Genomic DNA, 26,921 nt, shown 5'->3' on the forward strand with positions numbered 1-26,921 from the left:
GCTCTGTTGCAGCAACAGCTCCAACGCCTGAAGCAGGGCACAGCTGTGGGACCACCATGCCTGCCAACTCTGGCCAGATTAGTACTGCATTCAGTGGTCATTCACCCACACAGCTTCAGCATCCTCTGTGCTACCCAAGAGCTGTCCACAAAAAACAGACATGCGCAAGCACTGTAACATTGTGGCTCACACTTTTTTTTTTCCCCCCCCCTCCTTTGACAGCTTGTAGCAAAATCAGTGCCTTGTTTCCCACCAGCCACCGGTGGACTTGCAGGATTTGATCATTTCTGCTCTCCTGTCAGATGCTCATGCTCCTACAGGACTGTCAGCTACACACCCCCAAAACAACAGGAGACGTTTGACCAAAGTACACTGCTTTAACCTAAAGACCAATCGTCACAAGTCCACAAAAACTGAGAATAAACGACAGAAACAGCACAGCAACCCAGAGAAAATATGTTCTTGAACTTTACAGGACTGTCTAACCTGATTTGAATCAGACAGCCTAACTATATATATATATATTTTGTCCTAGGTCATGGCTTATCTACTTACTGTAGTTGAAAAGATAAAGATCAATTTAAGTGCAATTCAGCTGTAGAAATGTAGAAACACTGTACAGTGTCTCCATGACCCTGTAAGAAATCCCCTGTTTAAAAGCAAAGTACAGTCTCACAAACTCCACCAGGTACTGGAAGATGTAGTCATTCGTGATGGCGTGGCATCAGTACCGGTACAACATTCTGCAGACAAAGTCTGATGCATGTTTTGGAACAAAGTAAGAGCCTGAACAGACAACTGCAGCCATACCCTACAGCTATACTACTTCTGCTGTGCTAACATGGGCACATAGGTAAATGGACATTTTTCTGAATACATGGAGGGGACGGTTCAATTGGTTAGCCAGGCACTTTAATGTCTACACAAAACATTTAAGAATTAATAGAAAGATCAGTAAAGGAGAACAAGAACATCCAGTTTTCCATACAGAAGAAACAATTTTAGCTATTTATATGTGCATTAGCAATGAAGAAAAATAATGTGACAAGCTGAAGTGTCACCCCTTAATTTCATTAGAATTGCAGTATTTTTTTTTAATAAATTCTAGATGCTTTAAAGGTAACATATTCTGCTAATTTGAATGTCCTTCCTACAGGCTTTTTACAGCATCCATACACTCTGCTTTTGAGGCCCCCAAGATAATTTAAAAATTCTGCAAGGAAGCTTCTTTTAATATCCAGTGTCGCAGAGACTTTACATAAGGAATTGAAAACAGTGTACACTTCCAGTGCCCCATGTGCAGATGCACGCTTGGTAGGTACTTGGGTGTGATCTTCCTTCGTACACACACAGAAAAGACAGCCCTGATCTTCACTGAGCACTGGCAAACACTTAAGATGAGTCACTACCACTGCCAGAGCTACCATAAACGTCTCCTTTAAAATAAGTAACCCAAACCGCTTCACTGTTTTCAGATTTTTCATCTTCTCTGGAATCTAAGTGACAATGTTTTTTAAAACAATAGCAAGAAAAGGTGGCTAGTGCAGAAACCACACTTCAAAATAGCTTCAGTAGAACAATTTGTTTAACACATGGAGTATTTCTCTTTATTAAAGAGGAAGCCCTAGGAGACTTGCACTGGAAAGGATGTCCTGGGTAGTTGAGTCTACTCTCCACTACTGTAGTGGCTGCACAATATAATCCCTTTCAGATTTGCTAGCAATTAGCATCATTCACTGTACAAGCTCCCCAGCTACTTAGTTCATCTCTTTGCCAGTGCAGAACCCTCAGCCGGATGTCAGTTAAAAGCTGTAATACCTGGTTTTCAAAAGAACTCTTTATGCAACACCAACCCACAGAGATTTACTTTTTTTTTTGTACATCCTACGATGACAGATGAGTTCAGCTGCTAACACTCCTTTCTCTTAAACCTCACAAGCCTATCAAACCTTGCAATACATTTCACATTCCAGTGTAATTTTGCAGTTTTTGAACAGGAATTATTCCAGCTCTGACCTTCCCTGCAGCCTACTCAATAGTTTCACTATAAGTAACTTTTTCTATCTGAGGTTGCGTCCGGTTCTCTGAGAAGAGAATCTGACCATGGCTACAAACAGAAATCTCCCTAGCAAAATGTAAGCTGTTATACTTAAGACCTCCTAAAACAAGACCTTCCCACTATTTGGATGGTTTGTGTACCACCAGGGAGGTCCCCGTGTGCCACTGGGCAGTTGTAGGCAGAATGCGCCTTGTGCCAGGCTGTGGGTTGGCATCGTGCACAGGGTGCAAAGTGACTCAAACTGCTGCCGACATTTATGGATTGCAGGTAGGATATGACATCGTCAACACTGGTATAATCTATACATTTTGTGTAACTGTGACTGAGTAGTAGCAGGAAGAGTAAAGTTGATGTATGCAGCCAGAAACAACCCATAGTTTCCAGCAGGAACATTTTCCAGGACTTTCTGAAAACTTAAGCAAAAACCCCAATTTAATCTGTCTATGCAGTGCTGTTTTTATGAGAAATGTGGCTCTTTTCATTACTTTAGAAATCAGAAAAAGACCCCACCCCAGAGACTGTATCAAAACCTTTCCTTCTTGGAAAAGTAAAGCCTCTTAAATGTCCTTTGGCTCTCTTTTAGGTTGCTTTCACGTTTGCTTAAGGGATTTAGCAATATTTTTGATGTCACCAAAAGCATTCTATAGGAAAGAAAAATAAGCACATTTAAAATTCATCATAAACACATGAAACGAGGACTAAAATATGACTAGGAGGTATACAGAACCTCTGCCTATTTGGTGTCCAAAATGTTACTGTTTCTTGCAGCAGGGCTAGTGCACCAGATATAATTCTAACAAGCTAGGCTGTGTGTATTATTAATGCAGATTTACAGGGAAACACATGAGTACAGAACAACAACCAAGAAAAGCATTCATAAAGAAAAAGGTCAACAGTTTACCTCGTTATCTTAATTTAAGAAATTTCAAATCAGTTGATGCCAATCTCCTTTAATTGGAACATTTCTTTAACAATGCTGCAACGGCTCAACATTTTGGGTTTTTCCCCATTAAAAAATAAATCTTTGATCTGCCAGGCCAGGCCTGCTACATTCAAATCTTGTCTGAAAATATATTTACAAAAATGGCTTATGTAAAATAGAAAAAAAAAAATCAGCCTTTACAAAAACTGAAACCAAACCAACAAGGTTTTTGAGCAAAAGATTTTAAACTAATTTAATGTGAGTCTGCCTCTGATCCCCTGTCTCCTTCCTGCCTGTCTCCCTGCACAAAATGAGCCTTTATGAAAAAGAACATAGCAAGAGTTTTACTTGACCTGACTCCTTGACCTGAGATGTGAAACCAACAATTTTGTCTCACCAGCTCAGAGCAAGAGGGCAAGCATGCTCCCTCTGTACTTAACTAGCTAGCTCCTTTTGCTTTCCTGCCTCGTGGTTCACGCAAGTAACATCACAAAAAAGTGAGCTCCATTTACTCGTTTACAAAATGCTGGATATGACAATTAAAAACTCAGGGAGGGGCAACCAGGTCAATAAGGAGCAAGGCTAACACTGAAGAGGGAACGCAATCTCACCTAAAAGCCAGTAAAGGTGCCTAAAGGGCATCTCAGTCCTAGCACCCAGGATAATTTCTCACTTGAACATCTGGGTCTGGTTAGCAGGAAATCCTGCAGGGACATCAACAGAAACTGGTCTTAGGCTATATAAATCTAGGACCATTTAGCATTTTCTTTCAAATAAGCTTGCAGTCACAATCTAGTTTCAAGTGAAAAGCTTCTGGCATCAGAAAATCCCCTCCAAGCCACTGCTTTTATCAGGGACTCTTGCTGAAAAGCTCATGAGAACATGAGGGAGGCCAAGACCAAGACATCAGTTTACAGAGTTTCTTCTTGGACCAATGCAGGGGGAAAATCAATTTAGGTTTCAACAAACTAAAGCTGGATTTTTATTAGAAAATATGTTCATTAGGTCACTTGGACACCACCACTACCATCAAGACCTCCCTAAGACTCAAGAAGTGAAACTCAAATTAGAACAGAGTAATTTTAAAAGACTCTTTTCTCTGAATTAAAACATTTTGTCTCTGTTTCAATCTTTTCAGTGAATATATACTTCCATTCCACCTTCTTTTGAGTTCTGAGCATTCACACTTTTCAGAAAGGCAGAAGAAAGAGATCCTACCCTGTGCACCAATACATACCTGGAAAAGTAAAAATAAAAAAAGCTCTCTGAAAACCTGGAAACCAACCATGTAACTTCAGAAAATGTAAATGCCTTTGCACTGGTTCATTGTTATTTCCCTCAGAAACGCTGCTGTAAAGTTAGAGTCAAAATTTTGTGACTTAAGTTCTGTTATAACCCCTTCTGACTTTTGTTTTCCATTCAAGTTCTTTGCTTTCAACTCCTCATTGAAAATCAGTTTCCAGAAGGCTCCCAAGCAGTTCCATAAAAATATTTGAACCTCAGGCGCTTTTAGAAAAAAATTTAAAATTGATCCATTATTTATCTAGTCTGAAAAGAGGGCTTTTAGAAGCTGAATATAGATTTACAGTAAATTTTCAGTTTTTACAAGTTAAGTGGACTTGCATCTTCCAGTCACAATCAGGCAAAAACTGAAGGAGTAGTTTATTAAAAAAACAAAACCCAGAGCCACAGAAGGAATGAATTACTGCAAACAAATGTAACTGTTTTCACCCTGTGAAATATGCAGCCATTACAGTATTTTAACAAGGCACTTTTGAGGGTGAACAACTGAAAATATAATCCTTCTATCATAGCTTTTCAAAAAGGTTTCCTTTGAAATGTATCTTTAAGCTGCAGGTTACTCAGCAGCTGGGAGGACATTACATCTCCCAGAGCAGGTTGGCAGAGGGTCATTTTTCTAAAATCTCCTACTCTGAGACTATTTAGGTCTTACAGACTGATAGCTTTTCATGCACAGGAAGATAATTTGCTGGTGCCACTACCTTTTCAAAAGACAGTTATAAAGAAATTAATAAACTTCAGCAGCATCTCAGTTGCATTTAATACCCCATGTGCATGGGGTCAAAATCTGAAGCAAGGTTTGTCACACGTACCTGATATACCTCATTTGGTGGCTGTCTCCTGAAGAAACATTAAGAGCTGAAAACATTGCATTATTTAGCTGCCTGCGTAAGGAACTGGCAGATTTTAAACGTCTTTCATGTGATGGCCATCTGTCTCTCCTGAGATACTACAATTTAATAAACCTATTTTAGTTATTGCTTTTCATATTCTGACTTCACCAGTGGTATCTTTGTTCTATACATTTTTCATGCATTTTTCCTCTAGGAGTACATTTTTTCATTATCTTACAGCACTATACTACTGAAAGTGGTGAATAGAGCAGAAATTCACCACAGAGTTCTCCAAGTTGTTTTGCACATTAATATGTGTATTAACATAGGGTTTAATTATTGCCACAGCAGAGCACATGTTCTTGCCTACTCTCCGAGTGCCTCAGACACGTTAACATGAATTAAAATGTAAAGAACAGTCAAAGGTTTACAAAATTTACAAAATACAGTCACAATACAAGGCCAAGTTGGGTGGATATTCCATCACGTATCTCCCGTGTGCTTTAGGAGGCCGGATATTCATTAGTGCAACTCTGATGCTATTGTGCACTGTGCTGAGTACAGCCCGAGTATATTCCTCAGGGTACCAGCCTTGTCACTGGAGTGGCAAAGGCGGCATCTCGATGGGCCAGAATATAACCACACGGGTCCTATTTTCAGCATCCCTGCATGTGAGGGCTTACCCACCTCTCCCGTGCCCCACAGGCCCTGAAGCAGGAGAAAATCCTCTCCCAACGCTCATGCCAGTAGTTGGATATTTCCTCTTGGATGGTGGGCTTGACCTGTTAGCTACTTTTCTTCTGATCATTCATGTTTTATATAAACACTCGTAAGTCTGTTTCTCCATCTGGCCTATCAGTTTAGCATCAATTTCAGGCACCATCTTCACTTAAAACTGCCCACATCCAGAACAATAAAGATACAAGTCCAATTACTAAAGATTCTGTGAGAACTCTCACTTCTAAGTGAAGTAACCTGGTTACTGCGGTAACCCTAAAGGATCCCTGAAGCACCCTAACTTCTGCTGGAGATGGAGATAAGTAACAAAAGAAACAGCTGTTTCAAACACACACTACGACTTGACCGGTTTTTATGAGCAAATACCATTTTTTTGTTGTTGTTTTTGTTTTGTTCCAGGCTGAAATACTAGAAACTGCATGTGGAAATCTGAGCCGTTGCCCCTACAAGAATCTGGAGAAAGCTTGAAGCAGAGCAGTTTTGGAAGCCAGACGTGTCCTGCAAGACTATTTATCTATCATACAAAAAACCTCACACAGGTACGCACACACAACTCTTTCACTTAATTTGCTTCTAAATGCAACTCCTGTGCTTTCTGAGAAACCAGAACTGCTGGTTACAACACAAGAACTACAGGTGTAAGCATGCATGTGACCCTTTAAATGCTTGTCTGAAACCAGACAGCTTCCACGTGCAGATGATTCTCTTGCACGTTCACAGACCCAAAGCTTAAATGAATGAGGAGAAAAATGTACCAATGACTGGAAACAGGACATCAGTGGAGGTTTTGCCTGGTTTACTTCTTTCATTTGAGTTACCTTCAAAGTGGTCATGACACTATAGGAGCACTAAGGCAAATGTGTGCTTCGTTATGAAGCGATGCAACCCGAACAAAATACACACAAGCAGAATCAAGGGTGACTGCTGCAGAAATGATGCTATTTTCTGTGAGCGCCTCCCATATCTCAGCCTTTTGTTTTTCACTCTCGCATAGGCACAGCTGCTTTTTCATTCTTTCCCCGCTAAATTTATTAGATTTGCTTGCTTGCTATAACCTGCTTTTACCTGTGAATTTTTCAGAAGTGGGTCCATCCGTTACTATTTGTGTACGGAATGACTGGTAGAGCGGAGCCTGACCCTGGTAGGGATCTCTGAGGTCTGTGCAGTGAAGGTGAGCAGTACTTCTGCACTGCTGCTCCGTCTGAAATAATGGCAGTAACCAGCACCGCTGCCCCGGGGTTCCCCCCTTCCCTCTGCCTGCCTACTTAGAAAGCTGTTGCTCAGTCTTACTTAATTCTTACTTTCAGGAGCTGATCCAAGCTGGATCCTTGCGTCTCCCATTTGTCTTTGTTCCTGAATTGGTCAGGAAAAGATTCAGAATCGCAATAGCCCACCGCACCTTAAACAGCACTTCTCGATGATGCCAGTGGAGGCTGTCGTGTAAAAACTCATGAGAATAAAAACTCCACAGACATCAGAGACGTAAGAATGAGTACTAAATAATCAAGCAGATTGCATGCAAGATGCTAAACATCTCTTGCAAGGCAAAGCTTTCATTCTCAAGTATAAACGAAAGAGATCAGCTAGTATTAAGTCATCCAGTCTCTCTGCAGTTCAGATTTGTATTTTACACTACATTGTCCATTTTGCTTTAAAAGCTTTCTCATTTAATGTTTTATCTAGCTGTCTGCTTAAGACAGCAAAGTATAAATAAAGATATAAGCTACGTTTTCACTGACCCCAGTCTGATCTTCTTGCAATGCAAGCAAGGCACAATCAGAGTAACTGGGAATGATATATCTAAGGATACACCTGTGTGCCATCAGTGTTGGGGGCTGACCCTGGCCGGACACCAGGTGCCCACCGGAGCCGCCCTGTCACTGCCCTCCCCAGCCGGGCAGGGGGAGAGAAAATGCAGCAAAAGGCGCCTGGTTGAGACAGGGACAGGGAGCGCCCTCCGTTACCGCCATGGGCAAAAAGGACCTGACTTGGGGAAATTAGTTTCATTTATTACCAATCAGGTCAGAGCAGGGTAACGAGAAATAGACCCAAACCTCAAAACCACCTTCCCCCACAGCTCCCTTCTTCCTGGGTTTACCTTCCCGCCCGATTGTCTCTCCCCCGCCACCCCCCCAGCAGCGCAGGGGAGCAGGGATCACCTCAGCCCCCCCACACGCTGTCCCTGCCGCCCCTTCCCCCGCAGGGGACCCCTCACACCCTGCCCTGCCCCAGCCGGGACCCCCGGCAGGCAGCCCCCCACCAGCCTCTCCGACTGCCCCTTCCCCGGGGCTGCAGCCGCTCACAGGCTGCCGGGGGGGATCTGCCCCCGCCACCCCCCGCGGGCTGAGGGGCACAGCCTGCCCCGCCAGGGGCTGCACCGGGGGCTGCGGGGGGATCTGCTCCGGGCCTGGAGCCCCCCGGCCTCCTCCTGCCCCGGCCTGGGGGCTGCAGCTGCTGCTCTCACAGAGCCTTACTCCTCTCTCCAGCTGCAATTGCGCAGTTTTTTTCCCCCTTCTTAAATACATCATCCCAGAGGTGCTGCCACTATCACTGACGGGCTCAGCCTTGGCCAGTGGTGGCTCCATCTTGGAGCCGCCTGGCATCGGCTCCATCAGACATGGGGGAAGCTTCCAGCAGCTTCTCACAGAAGCTTCCCTGTAGCCCCCCTGCTACCAAAGCCTTGCCATGCGAACCCAATACACACAGTTTTTACAATGACATTTCTCCTTATTGAGTTTCATTGTCATAGGTGAAAAATCCCCGATGTCGCTCATATTCACTGACCATTAATAAAATGCCTGTATACTCAGATATGGGCATTCCAATGAGATTTGAAACTTCATGCTTACTTTGCCTATGAATTTATCCTGATTTCTGGGCAAAACAGACAGCTGTGTAGGTCTAGTTGTGCTTGAGATAGTGTGCTTGCTTTTGGCAGTAGCGTCGGGAAAGCTGCCTTACACGTTCTTCTCCTGCGCTCTACATTTCTTTCCTCCTGTTGTACAGGCACAAGTACTTCTGGATCAGGGAAGTGACCCAAATGAAAAAAAGAAAACCCAAACAAAAAAACAAGAACAAAAAACCCCAAAAGAAACCACAGGAAGAAATTGGTTAGGTTCTGGATTGGGCTCACATACTGGCTGCACATCAGAAGGGAGATACCAAGTCCGGAACAAGTAATTTGGGACAGAGACACACAAGTTGGTAACTGCCACAGCATTTATACATAAAGGCAGACTTACAAATGGAGCTTCCACTACTAAAGGAGAACATTTTCTTCTCAGTCTCCCCCTAGAGTCAATTATTGAGCAAGTTTCTTAAGATCCACAGCCTTTTTGGCACCTTAGGTTAGACCAGACTACTGTGTGTAACCACCGTGCCCGCCGACTGGGCCACAGACACAGCTCTGTGTGTCTGCGGGGACAAAGCGAGATTCGAGAACTGACGGTTCCATCCCTGCTCTGTACACAATGTCAATATACACAGCAGATGTGAAACAAAACAAAAAAAAATTAACTTCAAATTTGTTCCTTGTTTCACAACATTTTTGTACATCCCTTTTTCAAATTTGCTGTACAGAAAGTCTTTGTCTGTATTTCACATCTTAACATACAGAAAGGAAGAGCAGTTTTATAATGGGGAAACTTCACTGTCCGTTCACAGAGCCTGGCAGGAGCCTTGTAGGTGTACGGAATAATTCAGAGCATGTTCTCAGTGCCACTTAGGTTTCACTCGGTTACTCTTTCAAACCACTGCTGGCCTTTCAAACGAAGTTACGTTGGTACTGCTGTAGTCTCAAAATGAATTTAGGACCTCAGCTCACTGGAATTTTCAGTCCATGGTAACTATTTAGTGCAACATCCGCACAGGCTTTTAATAGAGCTACCAGGACTTATATCATACTCCAGGCACATGGGACCCAATCTGCTCAGTCTTCAACTAGGTCCCATCAGTATTCTAACTCCAGGACCAGTGTTAGGTGCTAATGCAAGTGTTAATAACTCTCCGTATTAACGACTGTCTAGGGAATTTTTCCACCTTTTCCTCCCCATTTACCTTCTGCCTAAAAAAAAGCCCTATTAATAGCAAGGAGGAACAGTCAAGCGGTTGCAAGATGACAGCGGATCAGATCCTTATTATGCACTTCCATCCACTTCCAAAGGTGGATTATTCTTCACAAAGAAGTTTTAGACATACACAGATGAAAATAATTACTTGAGAAGTTATATTAATAGATTTAATGAAGAACTATCAAAGAGACTTGAAAGTGCCCTAACTGTCATGATGAGCTATATGTTGGCAGGGTTTTATGGAAAGAACAAAATGAGAGGCAGAAAAGGAACTGCCAGTATTCTCTAGACTGCCCACATTGCTGTACAGCCCGCCAGACTCAGTGGACTTTGCAGATGAAATGACACCTTGGGGAAGTGTTTACATTTTTTCATACTAAAACTCCTCCCATGTTCGCAGTAGGATTCTTTATGGATCTTCCTCCAACTACAGAGACAGTGCTACTGGGATTTCTGAGGCCTTACGCAGTGTGACGAGACATCCCCCTGAAGAGAATATATAAAAGATTGTCTAAATTGAAAAACTAGAGGTATTTCCAACAGAAAGCAAAGACTCAGGCAGTGTATATTATCTACTGCAGAAATTAGCAAAAGCCCTATGGGCTGAGGGAGATGAATGATCACGGATGCTAGAAAAGATGAAAAAAAATTAATAACTACTTTTTCCTCTGCAAGTGTCACCATACAACCTTTAAAATATCTAGATGCTACTTTCCCAGTGAACTACCATTTTTAACCATGGCATTCAATCTCAGCTGAGCCTGACCCAAAGAATATTGCAATGTCCTCCTCAAATCCCAAATCCACCTTCCACTCCTCCAAAGCTTCTTCAGTTTCAGACCTTAGCCAAGTCCAGCTCACACTCACATCATCTGTACAGCAGAAAATTCCACCTGCTCTGAAATTTCTAAGGATGTTAGCATTTTGCGTAACTCACTACCAAAAATTAGGCGACGCAAATTGCTATGATGCATTATTGTGGGAAAAGATCCTCAGCTTATCTTCTTTCATACCCTCTGGAGATCTAAAAAGTAATAGAGTCAAAGCAGGAAACTCAGCTGAGATGAACTCTTACGTATTTCACACAATTTTTTCCCCCTCCCCCCCTCCCTTTTTTTTCCAGCTCCAAGTTTTTCAATTTTTCCATCCGTCCATTTTCAGCAACTGATTACAGAAATATCGCGTCACAAGATACTATCCCAGGATCCTGCACAAAATCCCAACACAAAAAGCAAATGGTCAATAAAGACTACTGAACAGACTTTGGGCTGTAGATACACCTAAGGGACTTGATGAAAGCTTGGAGCTTGGTAGAAGCCAGCTGGGAGAAACTGCTGGTCCATTTTTAAGTGCTCAGTACTTCTACGCAGGAGATGCTCGGTTTAGCAAGGAACCGCAGGGATGGGCCCCCAGATGAGGTCCCATCCAGATGTTCATAGCACACTATGTCGCCCAGGGTCCCATGGAAAGCATTATCTATTCAGAAGCATGGGGAGAAAAAGGGAGGGAGAGAAGAGGAAATGTCTGCTGAGCACACACACAGAAATAAAAAGAAAAGCACTGGCTGAGTTCCAGAAACGAAAATCTGGCCCCACTGAAGTAGGTGGGAGCTTTGCCACCAGATTTCAATGGAGACAGAATTTCGCCCGATGTGAACAGTACTCTGGAAATATCCTCCCTCCAGACACACTGTGGGAGCTCTTCTGGCTCTGAATACTGACTGGAAACACAGAAAGGGAAATTAAACCCAAAACAAGACAACAATACCAGAATGATTAATCAACGAACAAAAAGGATGCAATGACAATTAAGCAAAAAGTACTGCAGAAGTGGGGGGGAAGGAAGGTGGCAAGCCCTTTACCTCCTGCACCACTGAACTTTGCCAGGAATAAGGAGGGATGCAAGGACTTGCGGTGCCAGGTACAAGATTGCACTGGAGGCGGTCTGCAAGATTCAATAACAAGAAAAACTTCTAGCACATATTCAGCCTTGGAGTATGCTCCCATCACTAATGCTATATAAAGAGGCCAGAACCTAGCAACTTCAGCAAAGATTCCTAGGAGCAATCAGCGTCATTGCTTACAAACTCCCAGGCAGGCTAGTTCACAGAAAGGGCACGCTCAGCAAGCTCTGCAGTTGTGTAACTGCGAGGATCCTGAAAATGAGAAATACATCGCCTGAATACAATAAACAGACACAATGCCCATAAAGCCGCATCTATATGACAGCTATGACCCAGTTGTTTAGCCTACAGTTGCCTTTTGATTTAGTTAGCGTTTGGTTACATACCACAACTATACAGCAGTTCTGGATGTTCCCTTTTCACTGGCTTGAGTTCAGGCTGCCTAAGATGCTAAGTTCTAGCTTTCAGAATGCCTGAACACCCCAAACCCACATAAGGCAGCTGGAGAGACAAATTCCCATAACCGCTAGAACTCAGCCCGTAAATCCCAACCAAAGACCTCTTCTTTGCTGCAAAAAGGGACCAAGCACCTCTGTTTCTGAGAACTGCTGGAAATTGCACCACTTCGGATGTGGTGATGAAAGCATGTAAACTTGCACACCCACCACTAATAATTCAAGTATCTTTGAGAAGATTCACATCTACCTGTCAATGACGGCTGGGTGACAACAGCTAACCAAGCATTAAACCAGAGTTCCCCGAGTCACTGACTGTGACAGGCACATGCCAGGGTTTGGAAGCTCCCAAGGTCCTTTGAGCTTTCCTCAGGACTCCTCTTTCCTCCCAAAACAACTGGAAAGGTCTATTTTTAGTAGCGGGTCCCCAGCCACCCCTGCGATGGTGTGAGGCTCACAACCTTCGCAAAGCTCAGGCCATCTGCCAGTTTCCCCTCCCTGCTCTCTTCTTGCCTCTCTCAAATAGCCAGGGAAAACCCTTCTCACAGTCCTTCCTCAGACCACACGGCCAGCCTCATCAGGTGATGGAGATCTGAAGCTCTGTGGTTTGCTGCCTCATTGCCCGTGCCTGGACAGCCCTCTGCTCTGGTCCTGGAGCGAGTTCCTTGTCCCTGGGCTCTGCTGTTAGCCCTCATGGCTGCCCAGTGTTTGTGTCTACTGCCCAATGTTATCTAAAGTAAGGGGAATAACAGAAGGCACCGAAGCAAAATAAAGCATCTCTGCGGGCTCTGCAGTATTGTGCTGGCTCAGAGCAAGTTTTTCACCCAGTTACTTTGCTGGCAACTTGGGAAATGAAGAACGAATGTGTTTGGACTGACACTGATCCTTCCGCAGACTCTGGAAACAAAACTGGAGGGGAAGAGAGTAGCTGAGGAGTTACTTATCTCTTGTGCTCGCTGGCTGCCTCAAGACCATTGTTATCCCTGATGAGAGACCAGAAGAGCTGCTTCTCAGCATGCCAAGATCCTGGGATGAAAAGCATGGACTACCCCTTATGCTGGGCTTTGCACCAGGCTGCTGGCTTTTCTCAGCACATGCCGTGCAGTTGTGGGTGTAAAGGACAAACCATGGCCCTCCTTCCCAATTTCAACAGTGGACCTTGTGAAGAACAGTGGGACAAGGATAATAAACTGCTGGAGGAGCTACTCACTTCAGGAGTGTTAAGAGGGTACGGCTGAGACCAGTGTCTTCAGTTACACGGTGATACCATGAAGTAAAAATCTTTCCTTTATGGTTTAAATCAACCCCAAACGCATTTAAAAACAATTACTGGAAGGAAAAAAAATAACATCTCATTTTGAACAGCTCTTGCCAGTGCTCAAGGAGGCTTGAGAAGGTTGTATGCCAGCAGCTGACAGGCTGGCCGTGGATGACACCTGAGCCTATAACCTTGTTGCTCACCCCTTGCTGGGTCCAGGACTTAGACCATAAAACAGTCAAACCTGAAACCAGTACCTAATCCACAAAGGGAGAACTTAAGGAGCCACTTCTGGGTCACCTGTAGCTAAGGTCACAAGTCCAGTGTTTCCAGAAATTATTTTCACTGCTGTGACACTGGCTGCAATATGAGGGAAGATATGATTATCAAGGCTCTCCACAGAGTAAGGTGACTAATGTAAAATAATTTCAGCCTAGTCCCCTTATCTCTCCTACCTTTTACACAGCGTATTATTACTTGCCTTCTTTTTCACGCCCAGGCCCCTAGGAGTACCTACAAATGTTTGAAAATATGTAATTTTTTCCAGGACCTATGCTGACTCCATACACAAACCTGTATTTTATCACATTCTTCTACCTCCGTTCAAGTATACCTGATGATTTTCTACAATAGTCTTGTCAATACTAATACACCAACTGGTATCAAACAGATATGTATTTTCTACTGATCTGCTATTTTACCTAAGGATTAGAATTTTAGACTAGTACAATCCTCACTCAAAACAGCTGACAACATTCTTTTTAAACTGTCAGAAGTAGATTTTTAACAAAGAACATCAATTTTAGGAACAGAGAGACATGCAAACATATTGAGAGTTCCTGGTTCAAATGGTGCCCCTCAAACAAGTGAAAGCTAAACACATTGAAAACATACAAAGTTCTCCTTTTTTTTGTACAAATTGGCAGCATTATTTCACTACACTCAGGTTTTCAAGTACAGAAACTCTGACCATCAATCCCTCTGAAATGAGAAATTGAAGTAGGAATCAATAACCAGAAAAGCTTCAGTTGATTTAAGCAGATAAAGGAAAGGCAAAATCAGAATTCAACATTCGTTTGTTTTTTTTTTTCTTGACTGAAGGCAGTAAAAGTGATTGCTGCATTCGCTATTTATTTTAAGATATGCAGGTAAGAATAACTTCCACCTATCACGTAGCCCAGTAAGGAAAGGCAGGCCACAGGACATGCACTGATCTGCTTCACAAAGAAGCCAGTTGGATCCATGGCGGGTTATCATGGTGAATGGGATCACTTACTATAAACAATATCTGAAGAGGACCGTAAATTTATATTGTTTTGTGTTAACTGAAATAGCTTCTTCTGTCCGTGCAGGAGACTCCTGCATTAGAGTTTGCTATTGAACACATTGATTTGCATACATTCTGGAAGTATTTGCAGTACAGCAGAACAGCACAATATTTAAATGTACTTACTCTGTAGATTTCTGCTGGGCTTAAAAGTAAGGCCATTGCTCCAGTGACAAAGCCCTCAAAGGCCATTTTTCCCACACTAGAGATCAGTTTGTGATTCAGGATTCTAAACATTTATTTCGGCGCAAATTCTGCCAGAAAGAGGAACTTACTGCTTGTTGTGAAATTACCCTCCCCAGCCTGGGGAAAGGAGTCTACGTCTTGGATGACTTGTAGTACTCCCACAGTCCGCACCGGGGGATCCAGGGCTACAGAGCTCTCATTCACTGTTATATCACTAGCTCCTGTTATCTGGTTAGTTGGCGGTCCTCCTATGGATGCTTCCAAGTCTGGAGGTATATCATCCATGCAATCCGCATTTGGCTAATGGAAAAAAAAAAAAAAAAAGAAGAAAATTGAGTTTTTACTTGATAAAAAGATTTAATTTACCTGTTCCCAGTTCTTCAGGGATTTTCACTTTCTTTTGGTACTGAAAATGGCAACATATAATGAATAAACATGCAGTTTATTTTCATGTACTTAATACAATCTGTTGGAAGAGAGACCCAAAGTATGCATTGGAAATATTCAGTATTAAACTGTGTCACCTGCAATCTTTAAATGTTCTTATTTATACTTTTTAAAGGCTTTGGGAGACTGCACATTAAAAAACTCACTCACTTATTGCCATGATCTGCTCAACACAGGCAGATCGCTGAGTCAGATTACAAATGTAAACAGAGACAGTAGCTGAAGGGGAATGATTATCTTTTCCCTAAATATACATTTTATAAAGCCGATATCAGGGCTTACAGGAATAAGAATTCAAGGGAACTGCCTGTGGGCGCATCTATGTGTGGGGTGCAGAAATAGAAGCTAAAGCTGTTTCTAAGACAAGTTTTTTAACATCAGAAGATCTTTTCCTTTGCTAATGCTATATTTGCGGCAAAATAAAATTATAAGAAACAAACAAGCAGTAATGGGAATTCTAAGAGTATCATTCAGTCCATAGTATTTCTTGTTTGTGATTCAGAGAGACCAATGATGGCACCCAATTCTAGAGAATTTAGACATTTCTCACTTGCAGTTACTTGGCGAATGCGCCAACACCTCCAGAATGAGCCAAGCTCTTCCAGTCAAGGGAAGTGATGAGAGAGGGCTGTGGTGCCCACCTTTGGCACAGTAGCCTTAGCACTGAGCACCTGTTCAGGAAGAGCAGAGACTTCCAAGTGGGCACTGGGCACCAAAGAGGATCGTTTGTTCAGGGGCACTATGTCCAAAACTAGTTTCTACCCTCGGATTTCTCTGGGCCTGTTATAAGCCTGATGCTTCCATTCAAACAGCAGTGACTTCTACAGAACTCCCCATAAACATTGGTGACAAACAGATGAGTAAAAAAATACCTCTTTCCTCTAAGAGGAAACCGATTCTTGTGCCGTTTGCCCATAGAACCAGGTCTAGTTCTCCCCAAGGCATGGAGAAAAATTGTTTGCATAACTATTTCAAGAACTGGGTTTTGAAGTTTTAGCATACTGTTAACAAGAACAAGGCTAATTCAGAAATGAGGATGCTGTGTGTCAGGGTGCAAAGCTTCCAAAGTGACAGAGGGACATAGCAAGATTAACCATTACACAGATAACTTGTTAAGTTAGGAAATGTACAGTTAAGTTGTTCCCATTTATCTTTATTCTCCAGGAGTCAGATAGCTGATCTGGTTCAGTCACTTAGGTTTCCTCTAACTTGAATGGTTTGAGACAATTTAGCTCTGTGATTCATCCCACCCTAAGGTAAGTGGTATGAATTGCCCCCTCTGCCTTCCCACTGCGCAGCACTAAGTGGAGACGGGGCTTAAACTGCTAGACTGGAAATCCAGCGTCTGGATGGCTCAAGTCAGAAGAGATGTACTCTGTTCTGTGGATCTGATTTTTGCTATGCTTAATTGTCTCACTTGCTAAGGCATTTTTGAAAACCTTGCTAAGGCATTTTTGAAAACCTCACTACCTGCCTCTGTCCAACAGCAGGCACCCAGAAACTAAGCAAAATATGATACAGCAAAGAGTAAAAGAGAGGCTTAGCTTTAAGCACACGAGTAATCCCTTTCAGCTCAGGCATAGAAGGTTACCATATGCTTACATTTTCTGCAGAACCAGGAACTTCACATGTTTTCTGTTTTCTCATACAGTCCCTGTGTGATTGTTGCCACCTCATAAATATTTTTTCACAAATGTTCCTAATGAAAAAGGCAGGCATTTTAAACAGTCCTCAGGTGACTTGTATCCACAAACTGAAGTTTGGGATAAAAATCAGAATTGTCATTGTCTGGCTCCAGTCTAATCCACAAGCAGCAAGAGCTCCTCAGAACTGGGATAAAGGCACATTCAGCTATACCAGGTTTTAATGAAACCCATTGAAACTGTATTTTTCAAAGTGAAATACCAATCACTTTTCTGTAGGACTTGGACCACTTATCTGTAGGACTTGGATCCAAAATTATTCCTTAGATCTATCAGTCTTTCCTTTGCTCATAGCTGCTGTAACAAATGCTTTCAGAATTTCATTTTTAACTTAAATTTGGCTTTGATGGCAGCGTACCTTAAAGGAAAAAAAGGCCTGTTTTCTTTTCTACTCTACGAAAAACTATTTCAAAAATTTTTCACGGGATCAATTGTCTGCTCTTTGCTCTGAATCCAGTTATTCCTAGAATGGGATTTTATCACTAACTTTTAAACCTTTAAAAATGGGGGATTATAATTGAAAGCCAAACCAAACATTAAGAATGCAAAAATAGCATTGCCTGATATAATTAATCCCTTTACTCCTGAATCATTTTAGTTGGAAAAAATACCCCAAACTAAGCATAGTATACAGCTAACGATATGAAATACTGATCGAAAAAAGATACATTATGGTTTTTGCTGTCAGAGTGACCCAGATACATTTTCTAAGTTTAATTATACTGGTTTCACTCATTCCCTGCATGTAAGTGCTCTGAGGGCACAATTCCACTAAAGTCAAGGGAATGCTTTGTATTGACTTCTGAGGGCTTGGCTAAGGCTCTTAGTGAATAGCTTGAAGTCATCCAATCTGTTGCCAAAAATGCAGCTGTCTGCACATCCAGCAGATATTTGCAGAGAAGGGGGAGAAGCAGAGGGAAACTATTTTATGTGATATGATCATCCCAACAGCAACGTAGCTCTCTGAAAGACACTTAACTCATTTCAAATCTTACAGCCGAAAGAGGTAAGCCTGAGCTGGATTCACCAGCAAAGAGACAGTGGAAAAGGTTACACCAACTGTCTGCTGACAGTTAGTAATCTTCTGGAGCTGCAGAGTGTCACCGTGAAAAGCAGATGCCAAGGTGCTCAGCTGCCCTGAAAATGAGTACAGTCAGTTTGGTGCCTCATGGCAGCCCGGGAAATCTGCTTTTAGAGCAGACAATATTTGAAGTCTCTGTTACAAAGTCAATGGAGAGTTTAGAGGTGAACCGAATTGAAAGATTTAGGTATTTGGGTTTCACCAATCATTTCCTGGAAAATGAAGCACAATATATCCACAGTCATGCAAGCCAGCTCTTTAATAACAACCATAGGACAAACATGCAGCTGGCAGGAAAAAAACCAACGCATTAGCCCTGCCTATGGTAAAGATTTCCTCATTCCTCCCATTGTAACAGCCTGCAAAAGGACTTTGGCAAATTTGTTCTCAACTCTCCCATCAGAGATGCTGCCTGCCTAAGGCTGCTTTTCTGTATGTGGAAATTTCAACTAGGCAAGACTCAAGAATGTGGTTAGGGAATGGCATTTTGCTTTATCCACTCTACAGAAATGTTTGCCACCTCTCACTGAGAAGCCCTAGAGCTTTACAGCTTCTTCCAGGGAAATGTCTTTTCCCACAACAGCCTACTGACATCTGGCTAAGTTATGAGCCTCTGAAAATATCAGTTCATGTGTGCTGATGGAGACTGGTGGCTTACTCGGGACCGACAGCTATACTCCCCAAAGAAAAGCTTTGCATGGTGCCTGCACGCTCACGGTGGCACCAGAAGGCACCCACAGGACCGATGCCCACCCTGGGCTGCCCTCAGCTAATACCAGGTGATAAGAAGGGCGAGGAATTTCCTCTCAGGAGAACAGGTCCTGCAAGCTGAGCAAGGAGTGCGAGCACAGTGGCACCAGGGCAGGAGTTCAAAAGGATCAAGGTTGGGCAGAGGAGGTTATACAGAGGAGAAAAGCAGGAAAGGGCAGGAGGTAGGAGAGGGAGAAGCAGGAACTGAGGCATATTTTAGAGAGAAGGCAGAGAAAACAGGGGAAGAGGAGCAACTGATAGCAGGATAGGAATTTTTAACCCTCAAGCTACCAGATGCTCTTAGACTCCCACTTCCTTCGCTGTCAGCCAGAGGAAACCCCTGACATGAAGGCTACCATCTGATCCCAGTCCCATGGACAACAGCTCCTGCTGTAAGTCACCTTGAGGGGTAAGGCTCTAGCACACAGCTCTCCCTTCATGAACCTAACTGATGATCCATGCCAGTGGCAGCCAGTATGCTTTCTCCAAATGATGGAGCAGGCTGTTTTCAGTTTGCTGTCTTACAACAACCCAGGGAAATTTTTACAGAAATTCAAAAAATACAATCCTCTAAACAAACTTTGCTAGTGAAATGTTAACATCCAAGCACTTGATTTTTACAGTTAAGACAGACTAGCGCTAATGTTCGTTCTGAAATCTTAATTTGACCCTGCTGTTTGTGCTGGTTGTAGCAGTATGTTTAATTACGTGATCCGTACAATTATTTCCACAGAAGCTCCATGTGGGGAGCTCTCAGTGAGGGGAGCAGGATGGATCCCCCTTCTGCTATGCGGTACAGAGAGAACAAGACAGGGAGCTGTGAGAAGAGAAATGATGGCTGAGCAAACTGCGTGGTGCTTTTAATTATTCCTGGCACTTAGGTTCTACACCTGCTACTACAGAGCTGTTCCTGTGTAGTGAAAGCCAGTCATGTGAACCAAAACCTTTACACCTGGCCTCTGAGCATGTTTTCCCTTCCCCTCGATGTACCCAACCTCAGACGGCCTGCGGACACTCCGCGCCTTCAGCAGCTGTCAGTGAAGTCACTGAGAGCAGTATATTGGATTTAAATATTAACATTACTACACTTTCTGGAAAGACCTTAATATGTCACTGCAAGCCTCCAGAAAGTGGGGGTCTGATTTGTTTATATCCCCTGATACTGAAGCTGGACGAAGAGCACGTTAATGAAACGCTCGGGGAAAAATGTGAATGGACCAGTGTGAGAGCAGAAATCGTGTGGTCCTGCATGGTGCAGGAGAAAGCCATGGAACAATACACCAGGCAGAGAGAAGAGGTGTGAAAATCCCGGGTAACTGCTCACTGGCAGGCCTGCGAACTGAGACGTGGAACCTGGGGGAAAATTTCTGTATTTAAGCCTACGCACAGAGATGCTGAATGGCAAAGCCAGCCTTCAGTCCGGCCTTTCCTGACATCTCAAATACTGATATAACAGCTGTAAAATCTTTTAATATTTTAAAGGTAATATACACGCTCAGCAGAAAAATAGCCCAACTATAATGACATGTTACCCTAACTACAATGCTCTACATCTTCCCCATTGCATGTTTTTAGCTTGGATTATATTAGGTTGATTACAATATCTGCCTGCTTCAGCAAAAACATACTTCATTGCTTGCTGTGGAACCTCTCCTGCAGCAGCCTGCTTGGCTTCCTAGTCTCCATGAAAATGAACTTCTGGGGAATGGCTGCATCAGCTCCCCTAATATGCTCATGAGGTATTTTACTTTATGTAGTAGCTCTTTCATACATGAGCTGGCATGTCACCATGTGTAACGGCAGGGTATCTACAGCACCTGTTAATGCATCAACTGGTGGCATTTCAGTATGGAACTTCACTATCACATGGCCAGCCTTGCCGAGTGTGAGAAAATGACTCTCTTCTTCCTGGTGAAGCCCCGATCTCTGTGATAGCTGCCCTTAGGAAGCTGTGTGGCAGACAGGACATGCACTATCTGAATGTAAACATGCAGCCTAAAAAGATCAATTGCTTTGGCAGCTTCTAACTATCTGAACCTTCCAAATAACAAAGGGCTCAACAATTTCTTGTATGTCATGTGGTCTGCCACATGCTTAGATACTGGGAGAAATGCTCCCTAATTGGAATTGGGAGTACAAAGCTAGCTACAGATCGACTTTAAGAGAAATCTAACAGAAAAGAAGATTTGGTTCCCCAGAATGAGCAGTCAGTTATCCTCGACTAGTATAGCAGGGAAAATTTTATTTGCAGACCTTCTGCTCTGAGATCTGAACTGAGAGCTTGATTAAAAAAATAAATCCAGTCCTGATTTAAAACCCAAACAGCAGCTATATGAAAGAATCTATAAATCCACCAAAACACTAGTAAACAATCCTCTGCTTTACAAAGCAGGCAACCACAGACACACAAATCCCAACACCCAACCAACCCCCCCCCCCAACACTCTTCCTTGCTAATAAAAGTGGGGTGCAGGAGAGAGGCAGAGTTAGACATTTCAGCTTGTATTCCCCTTAATAAATCAGTTAATAAATCAGTAACACGGCAAGAAGAGTAGGATGGGAACAGACAGGCAAAGGGCTAGGGATATACCCGAGTAGCTGGTGTTTCCCTTCTGCCCCGACCAGCTGCTCTGTGATGTGCTTACCGGGATCCCTAGAGCTTTTAGAATATTCATTTTACACATCGGACAGGTACGATGGTCTAGCAGCCAGGGGTCTACACAGGACTTGTGGAAAAGATGCCTGCAATGAAAACCAGGATATTTCAATTCAAATCCACCACAGCACAATTTACCACGTAGTACCAGACGCTTCTTCTGAATTCAGTAAAGTAAGAGTATTTCAAATTGTGTGGTTTGCGACCTCTGCAAGGACTGTAAAACTATATCCCTTGCAACAAAGACTAAAATTATTTCTGCAGCATCTCAAGCACATGTGCAGTGTTTCTCAACTGGGTTTGGAAAAGAAGACATGTATGTAATTAGAGAACTAGGAAAAATACACAAAACGCATCAGCAAACCCCTACTCTTTAAATGTTAAAGGCTGTCAGTAAACAAAACCTGCTTGCTGGTAAAGGTAAAAATCATATTAGTATTTCTTGATGGTTCTACAGACAAACCTAATTACACATAATTTAAGTGTGAAGCCATCAGGGCTCTGGTATTTTTTAGGTTGCAGGCATAAGGAAATAAAGTGAATTAAACACCTGCTGTTTTTCATATACATGGAAAAAACAGGACGATGCTTTTTAAAACATTCTCCCTGACTCCCCTGCTCTTTAGAAGTTGCCCATCAGAGCAAGCGCCTAAACAATTCTGGCCCTGAAGGGATTGTTGCTAACCCTGTGCTCAGTCTGAAGTGACCACTAAGCCACTACCCGAGTTCTGTGGCTGCCGGGGACCACTTACTGTCCAGGTGGAGGAACTGAAGGCTTCTTGTCCAGCTTTGCCTGACACAAACTGAGATTTAATATAGAGATATTTTAGCACGTGTACCTGACTGAAGATTGCGTTTTCTCTTGTAAGCATGTTCTGTTATGCTGTAGTTGTAGAGAACAAATGTTATAGGATGCTGGAACGTGGGACTCTGTATATAAGAAACGCTGTTGAGCAGGCCAGGTAGACAAGTTGTGGCTCAACCCAAAGCAGTGAAGTTTGTTCAGTCTGAATCCTCCTGAAGAAGAGGAGGAAAGTTTTCTACCATGCACGCAGCCCCAGGAATTACACTGGCATGTAGGAAACTCCAAATTGACTTGCCTTCCTAAAAATATTTTTTAATCAGTTAATTGAACAGAACTTCCAGTTGGAAAGGACAGTAGTCCATCTGCCTAATATAACTTAATAACTTCAGTAAAATTGAGAGAGGCTACTTTATTCTGAAATATGAAGCTTGAAGCACATAGTCTTGTTCCAAAAGGTGTAAACTAAGACTAATTTGCCTGTTTTGAAGCATCATAAAGACCAGCTCTACGTTTCCTTTCTAAGGCTTGCAACAGATGTCCCACATTTCATTTGGCAGAGCCTGAAAGTCACGTTTCAGTCTGCTTGAACTTCTACATTTGAGCAGTGCCAAGCCTGCGTTTCCTTGTGCTGCCACTGGCCCATGTGCATCACTGGTACAGTACAGCCACACAAACCCACCAGGTACCTGCAGGTGAACAGCTGCCCAAGGCCAACTGCATGAGGTTCAGCAAGACTCAGTGTGGGGTCCTGCACGTGGGTCTAACAACCCCATGCAAGGTTACAGGCTGGGGCAGAGTGGCTGGAAAGTTGCCTGGAAGAAAAGGCCCTGGGGGTGCTGGTCAACAGCCAGCTGAACATGAGCCAGCACCGTGCCCAGGCCAGCAGCATCCCAGCTTGTGTCAGAAGCAGTGTGGCCAGCGGGACCAGGGCAGTGACCGTCCCCCTGCACTGGGCACTGCTGAGGCCGCCCCTGGAATCCTGTGTTCAGGTTTGGGCCCCTCGCTGCAGGAGGGACACTGAGGGGCTGGAGCGTGTCCAGAGACGGGCAGCGGGGCTGGGGAAGGGGCTGGGGCACAAGTGTTGTGAGGGGCGGCTGAGGGAGCCGGGGTGTTTAGCCTGGAGACAAGGAGCCTGGGGGGGACCCTACTGCTCTCTGCGACTGCCTGACAGGAGGCTGTAGGCAGGTGGGTGTCAGTCTCTTCTCCCAGATAACAAGCAACAGGAGGAGAGGAGATGGCCTCGAGTTATGCCAGAGGAGGTTTAGATTGGATGTTAGGAAAAATTTTTTGGCTGAAAGGGTGGTCAAGCATTGGCACAGGCTGCCCAGGGAGGCGGCTGAGTCAGCATCCCAGGAGGTGTTTAAAAGATGTGGCAATTCAGGACATGGTTTAGTGATGGACTTGGCAGTGTTGGGTTGGACTCTAAGATCTTAAAAGGTCTTTTCCAACCTAAATGATTCTACAGTTCTAAGACTTCGCCTGGAGCGGGACATATACCAGCCTCCACAAGGAAATGCAATCTCTGAGAAAGCCAGAATCACTTAATGCACCAAAACAGTTTTAAATATTTAAGCGGTACGTACTCAGTTGAATGGGCTGGCCTCTGTATTGTGTCACCGTCTCTCCACAGAACAAGATACACACAGCCTTTCAACTTGATGGAAGATACTGAGGTGCACTTTCACCAATATTTATTTGCAACCCTGGCTCTTATTAACATGATACTGGCCCACATACTCGCTGGTTGGCTTACTGGCTGGCTTCAGTCCTAAATAACACTAGAATTTCAAAGCCAAAACTGTGTGACATCTCAGAATCTTTTTCTTTTCACTGTGATGCTCCTTCTCACTAGTTCTGGGAAAAAAGGGTTCTTTGTGAGACAAAGGTATGTGGCAAATTACTGCATTCCTGTACTTGGTCTGACTTCACAAAACTATGGGAAAGGGCAAATCTGTTCTTGGAAGTTCAACCTGGTCTAATTATATCAGTTGGCTGCAATACCAGACTTTGTCAGACCTCATCTGATCCTGTATGTCAATATGATTAACGCAAACGAAGTACCGTGACACTTGAAGTTTAAACCAGCGCTTTATGAAAGCTACTAAAGCTCACAACCCTCCTTCCAAACAAGACTTGCCTTACTGGATAAAACCACAATGCATCAAATTTCATTCTCTGTCCTGCACAATTCGTCCTTCCTTTTACCTCAGGAGGGACATACTCAGCACATCATCAGGCAAGCATTCTGAACAGGTGAAAGCATAAAGATACAGTCATCAGGCATGTGTAATTTTACATTCAGAAGTCTAACCAACAGAATTAATTCCTTGGGTGTGTTAATTCATGGAGGTACTGAAAGTCAGTGTCTTGCTTTTCAGCTATTTGAAATAACAATGACGATCTTGATAGTGATTGGTTTTCTTTAAGTCTATACCCAGATTCATAAACAAATATGCTTAAGGGCAAACATCTGAAGTATATTTGTGCCAAAACAATCAGTACATTTACAAAATCTGAAATATTTATTCTATTCTGTTGAAAAAAAACAGATTTCCAAAAATCTGTTTTGTATGAAAAATATGTGATTTCTACCAAGCCATTTCACCACAGACTAGAAAGTCCCCTTTTGTTTTCAAGTTCAAACTTTACAAGCCTCAGTCAAGCTGTGGTTCATATTACAGCATTTCATAATATTTGTTGGTCACCAAAAGCTTGAAACTTTCATGCCTTTAAGGCTTCAAAAACTGAACTTTAGTGTTCCTGAAGTTGGCTTCAAACAACAACATTCTAAAATTAATTCTACCAATGCTGAGTAATTTAAATACATGACAGATCATGTCACTTTGCACTTCCCAATACTAAATTAGCACAGTGTATTACGGCTCTATTAATTTCAGATTTAATGTGTACAACAGAAGGAACTTGATTATTTGACAGAAATCTACAGAAAAATGGAATGTTATTGAAAATCAGATAAAGACTTGTGTTTTTAAATTTTTGAACCACCTTGTACAGTTAGAGTACTCATAATATCTATTTTTGAACATGTAAACATTTGTGCAGAAAAGTGAGGTGGCAGGCTTTGCAATTTGGATTTGAAAGTTTATTTTATTCGTTATTAGCTATAGCATTATGTATGTGTTTAAGGCTTTCAATGAACTGTCAATTGTTTGATGTCATGATAAGTTTGTCATCCAAATTCAGGCAAAATAAGCATCATCACAAAGCAAAATCAGGGAGTAACCGCCACATTTCACTGTCACATGGTAACACAAATATGCAAAAAGATAACTGCAACAGAAATCCCTCTCCCTCTGCAGTTCTGACTGATGCAAGTTTTAAGAGGAAGGAGTGGTCAGAGGTAACAACCCATACAAGGAGACAGTAAAAGAAATGTTTCAAGTGCAGGCTCAGGACATGGCTTTGACAATCTAAGTCAGAGCTAGAAAAAAAAAAAGGTTTTTTTCTGTTGTGTGCAACCACATGCATTGCAAAACTACATTGATTTGGATGGATTGAAAAGTTTCTCAAAAGAATTGTAATTTATTAGTTAAGAGAGAGGAAGACGAGAGGAGAGATGTCATAACAATCCTCATACAAAACAAAGGCTTCCATAAGGAGAAAGGAAACAACTGTTCTTCACCTCTCCTAGGGACAGGAGACACAATGATGAATTTAAACTGCAGCAAGTGAGATCCAGGTTACACAACAGGAAAAGCTTCACCACAGTCAGGGTAATGAAGCATCGCAACAAATTATCATGGGAATTTGCAGAGACTTCATCCCAGGAGACTGAAGAGTGTGTTGGAAAAAACTCCCAAGAATGACACGTGCACAGCCAGTACCCCCGTGCTGTTCCAGAGGTGGTGGCCTCCTGGGATCCCTCCTGCACTCTTCTGTGACTCTGCACGTGGCTGCATAAAGCTCACAGAGCACAGAGAAAGAAAAAGAACCTCAAAATCCCAGAGCACTTCATTTACTATTATTTAAATAGCACTTCATACGTTTTAACTGGAACTTACTTTTGTTTGAAATGTATTTAAATTTTCTTTAAGGCTCCAATTTTAATCATACAAGGTGAAAAAAATAATTCATTTCAGGCTCAGCCCACAATTATTATAATAATTTGTTGTAAAACTACTGTAAAGCTTTCAGCTTGCCAACAATTTTGAGCTTTTTTTTTTCAAGATTAAGGGAATCTATTCTCCTTCCACCTTCTACTCCTAGTCCCACCTTTCCAAACTGCATGCAAAGAAACCTAGCAGCCATGTAATTTTTCTTAGTACTAAAACGCGAGCTAAGAGAAAACGAAGGAAAAGCAGAGACATGCAAACCTAGGGACCCTGAGTAAGAGCATCAGTTGCCTGGATTAGACATAGAGCTGAAGCAAAGAAGGGTTTTGGTGAGAGACTGAGCAGCACCATAG

At 42.8% G+C, this 26,921-nt stretch overlaps 1 protein-coding gene across 1 annotated transcript in view; it reads right to left on the reverse strand.

Moving 5' to 3' along the window:
- RNF150 (ring finger protein 150) overlaps positions 1 to 26,921 on the reverse strand; it is a 128,189-nt gene that overhangs the window by 19,253 nt on the left and 82,015 nt on the right. The window contains exons 5-6 of the mRNA XM_040581300.1: positions 21,680 to 21,776; positions 15,143 to 15,353 (exon numbers count right to left, since the gene is read on the reverse strand). Coding sequence (XP_040437234.1) covers positions 15,143 to 15,353; positions 21,680 to 21,776 — 308 coding nt within the window. The remainder of the gene's footprint in view (positions 1 to 15,142; positions 15,354 to 21,679; positions 21,777 to 26,921) is intronic.

The sequence above is a fragment of the Falco naumanni genome, chromosome 1 (assembly GCF_017639655.2).
Source record: "Falco naumanni isolate bFalNau1 chromosome 1, bFalNau1.pat, whole genome shotgun sequence".
Taxonomy (NCBI): Eukaryota; Metazoa; Chordata; class Aves; order Falconiformes; family Falconidae; genus Falco; species Falco naumanni.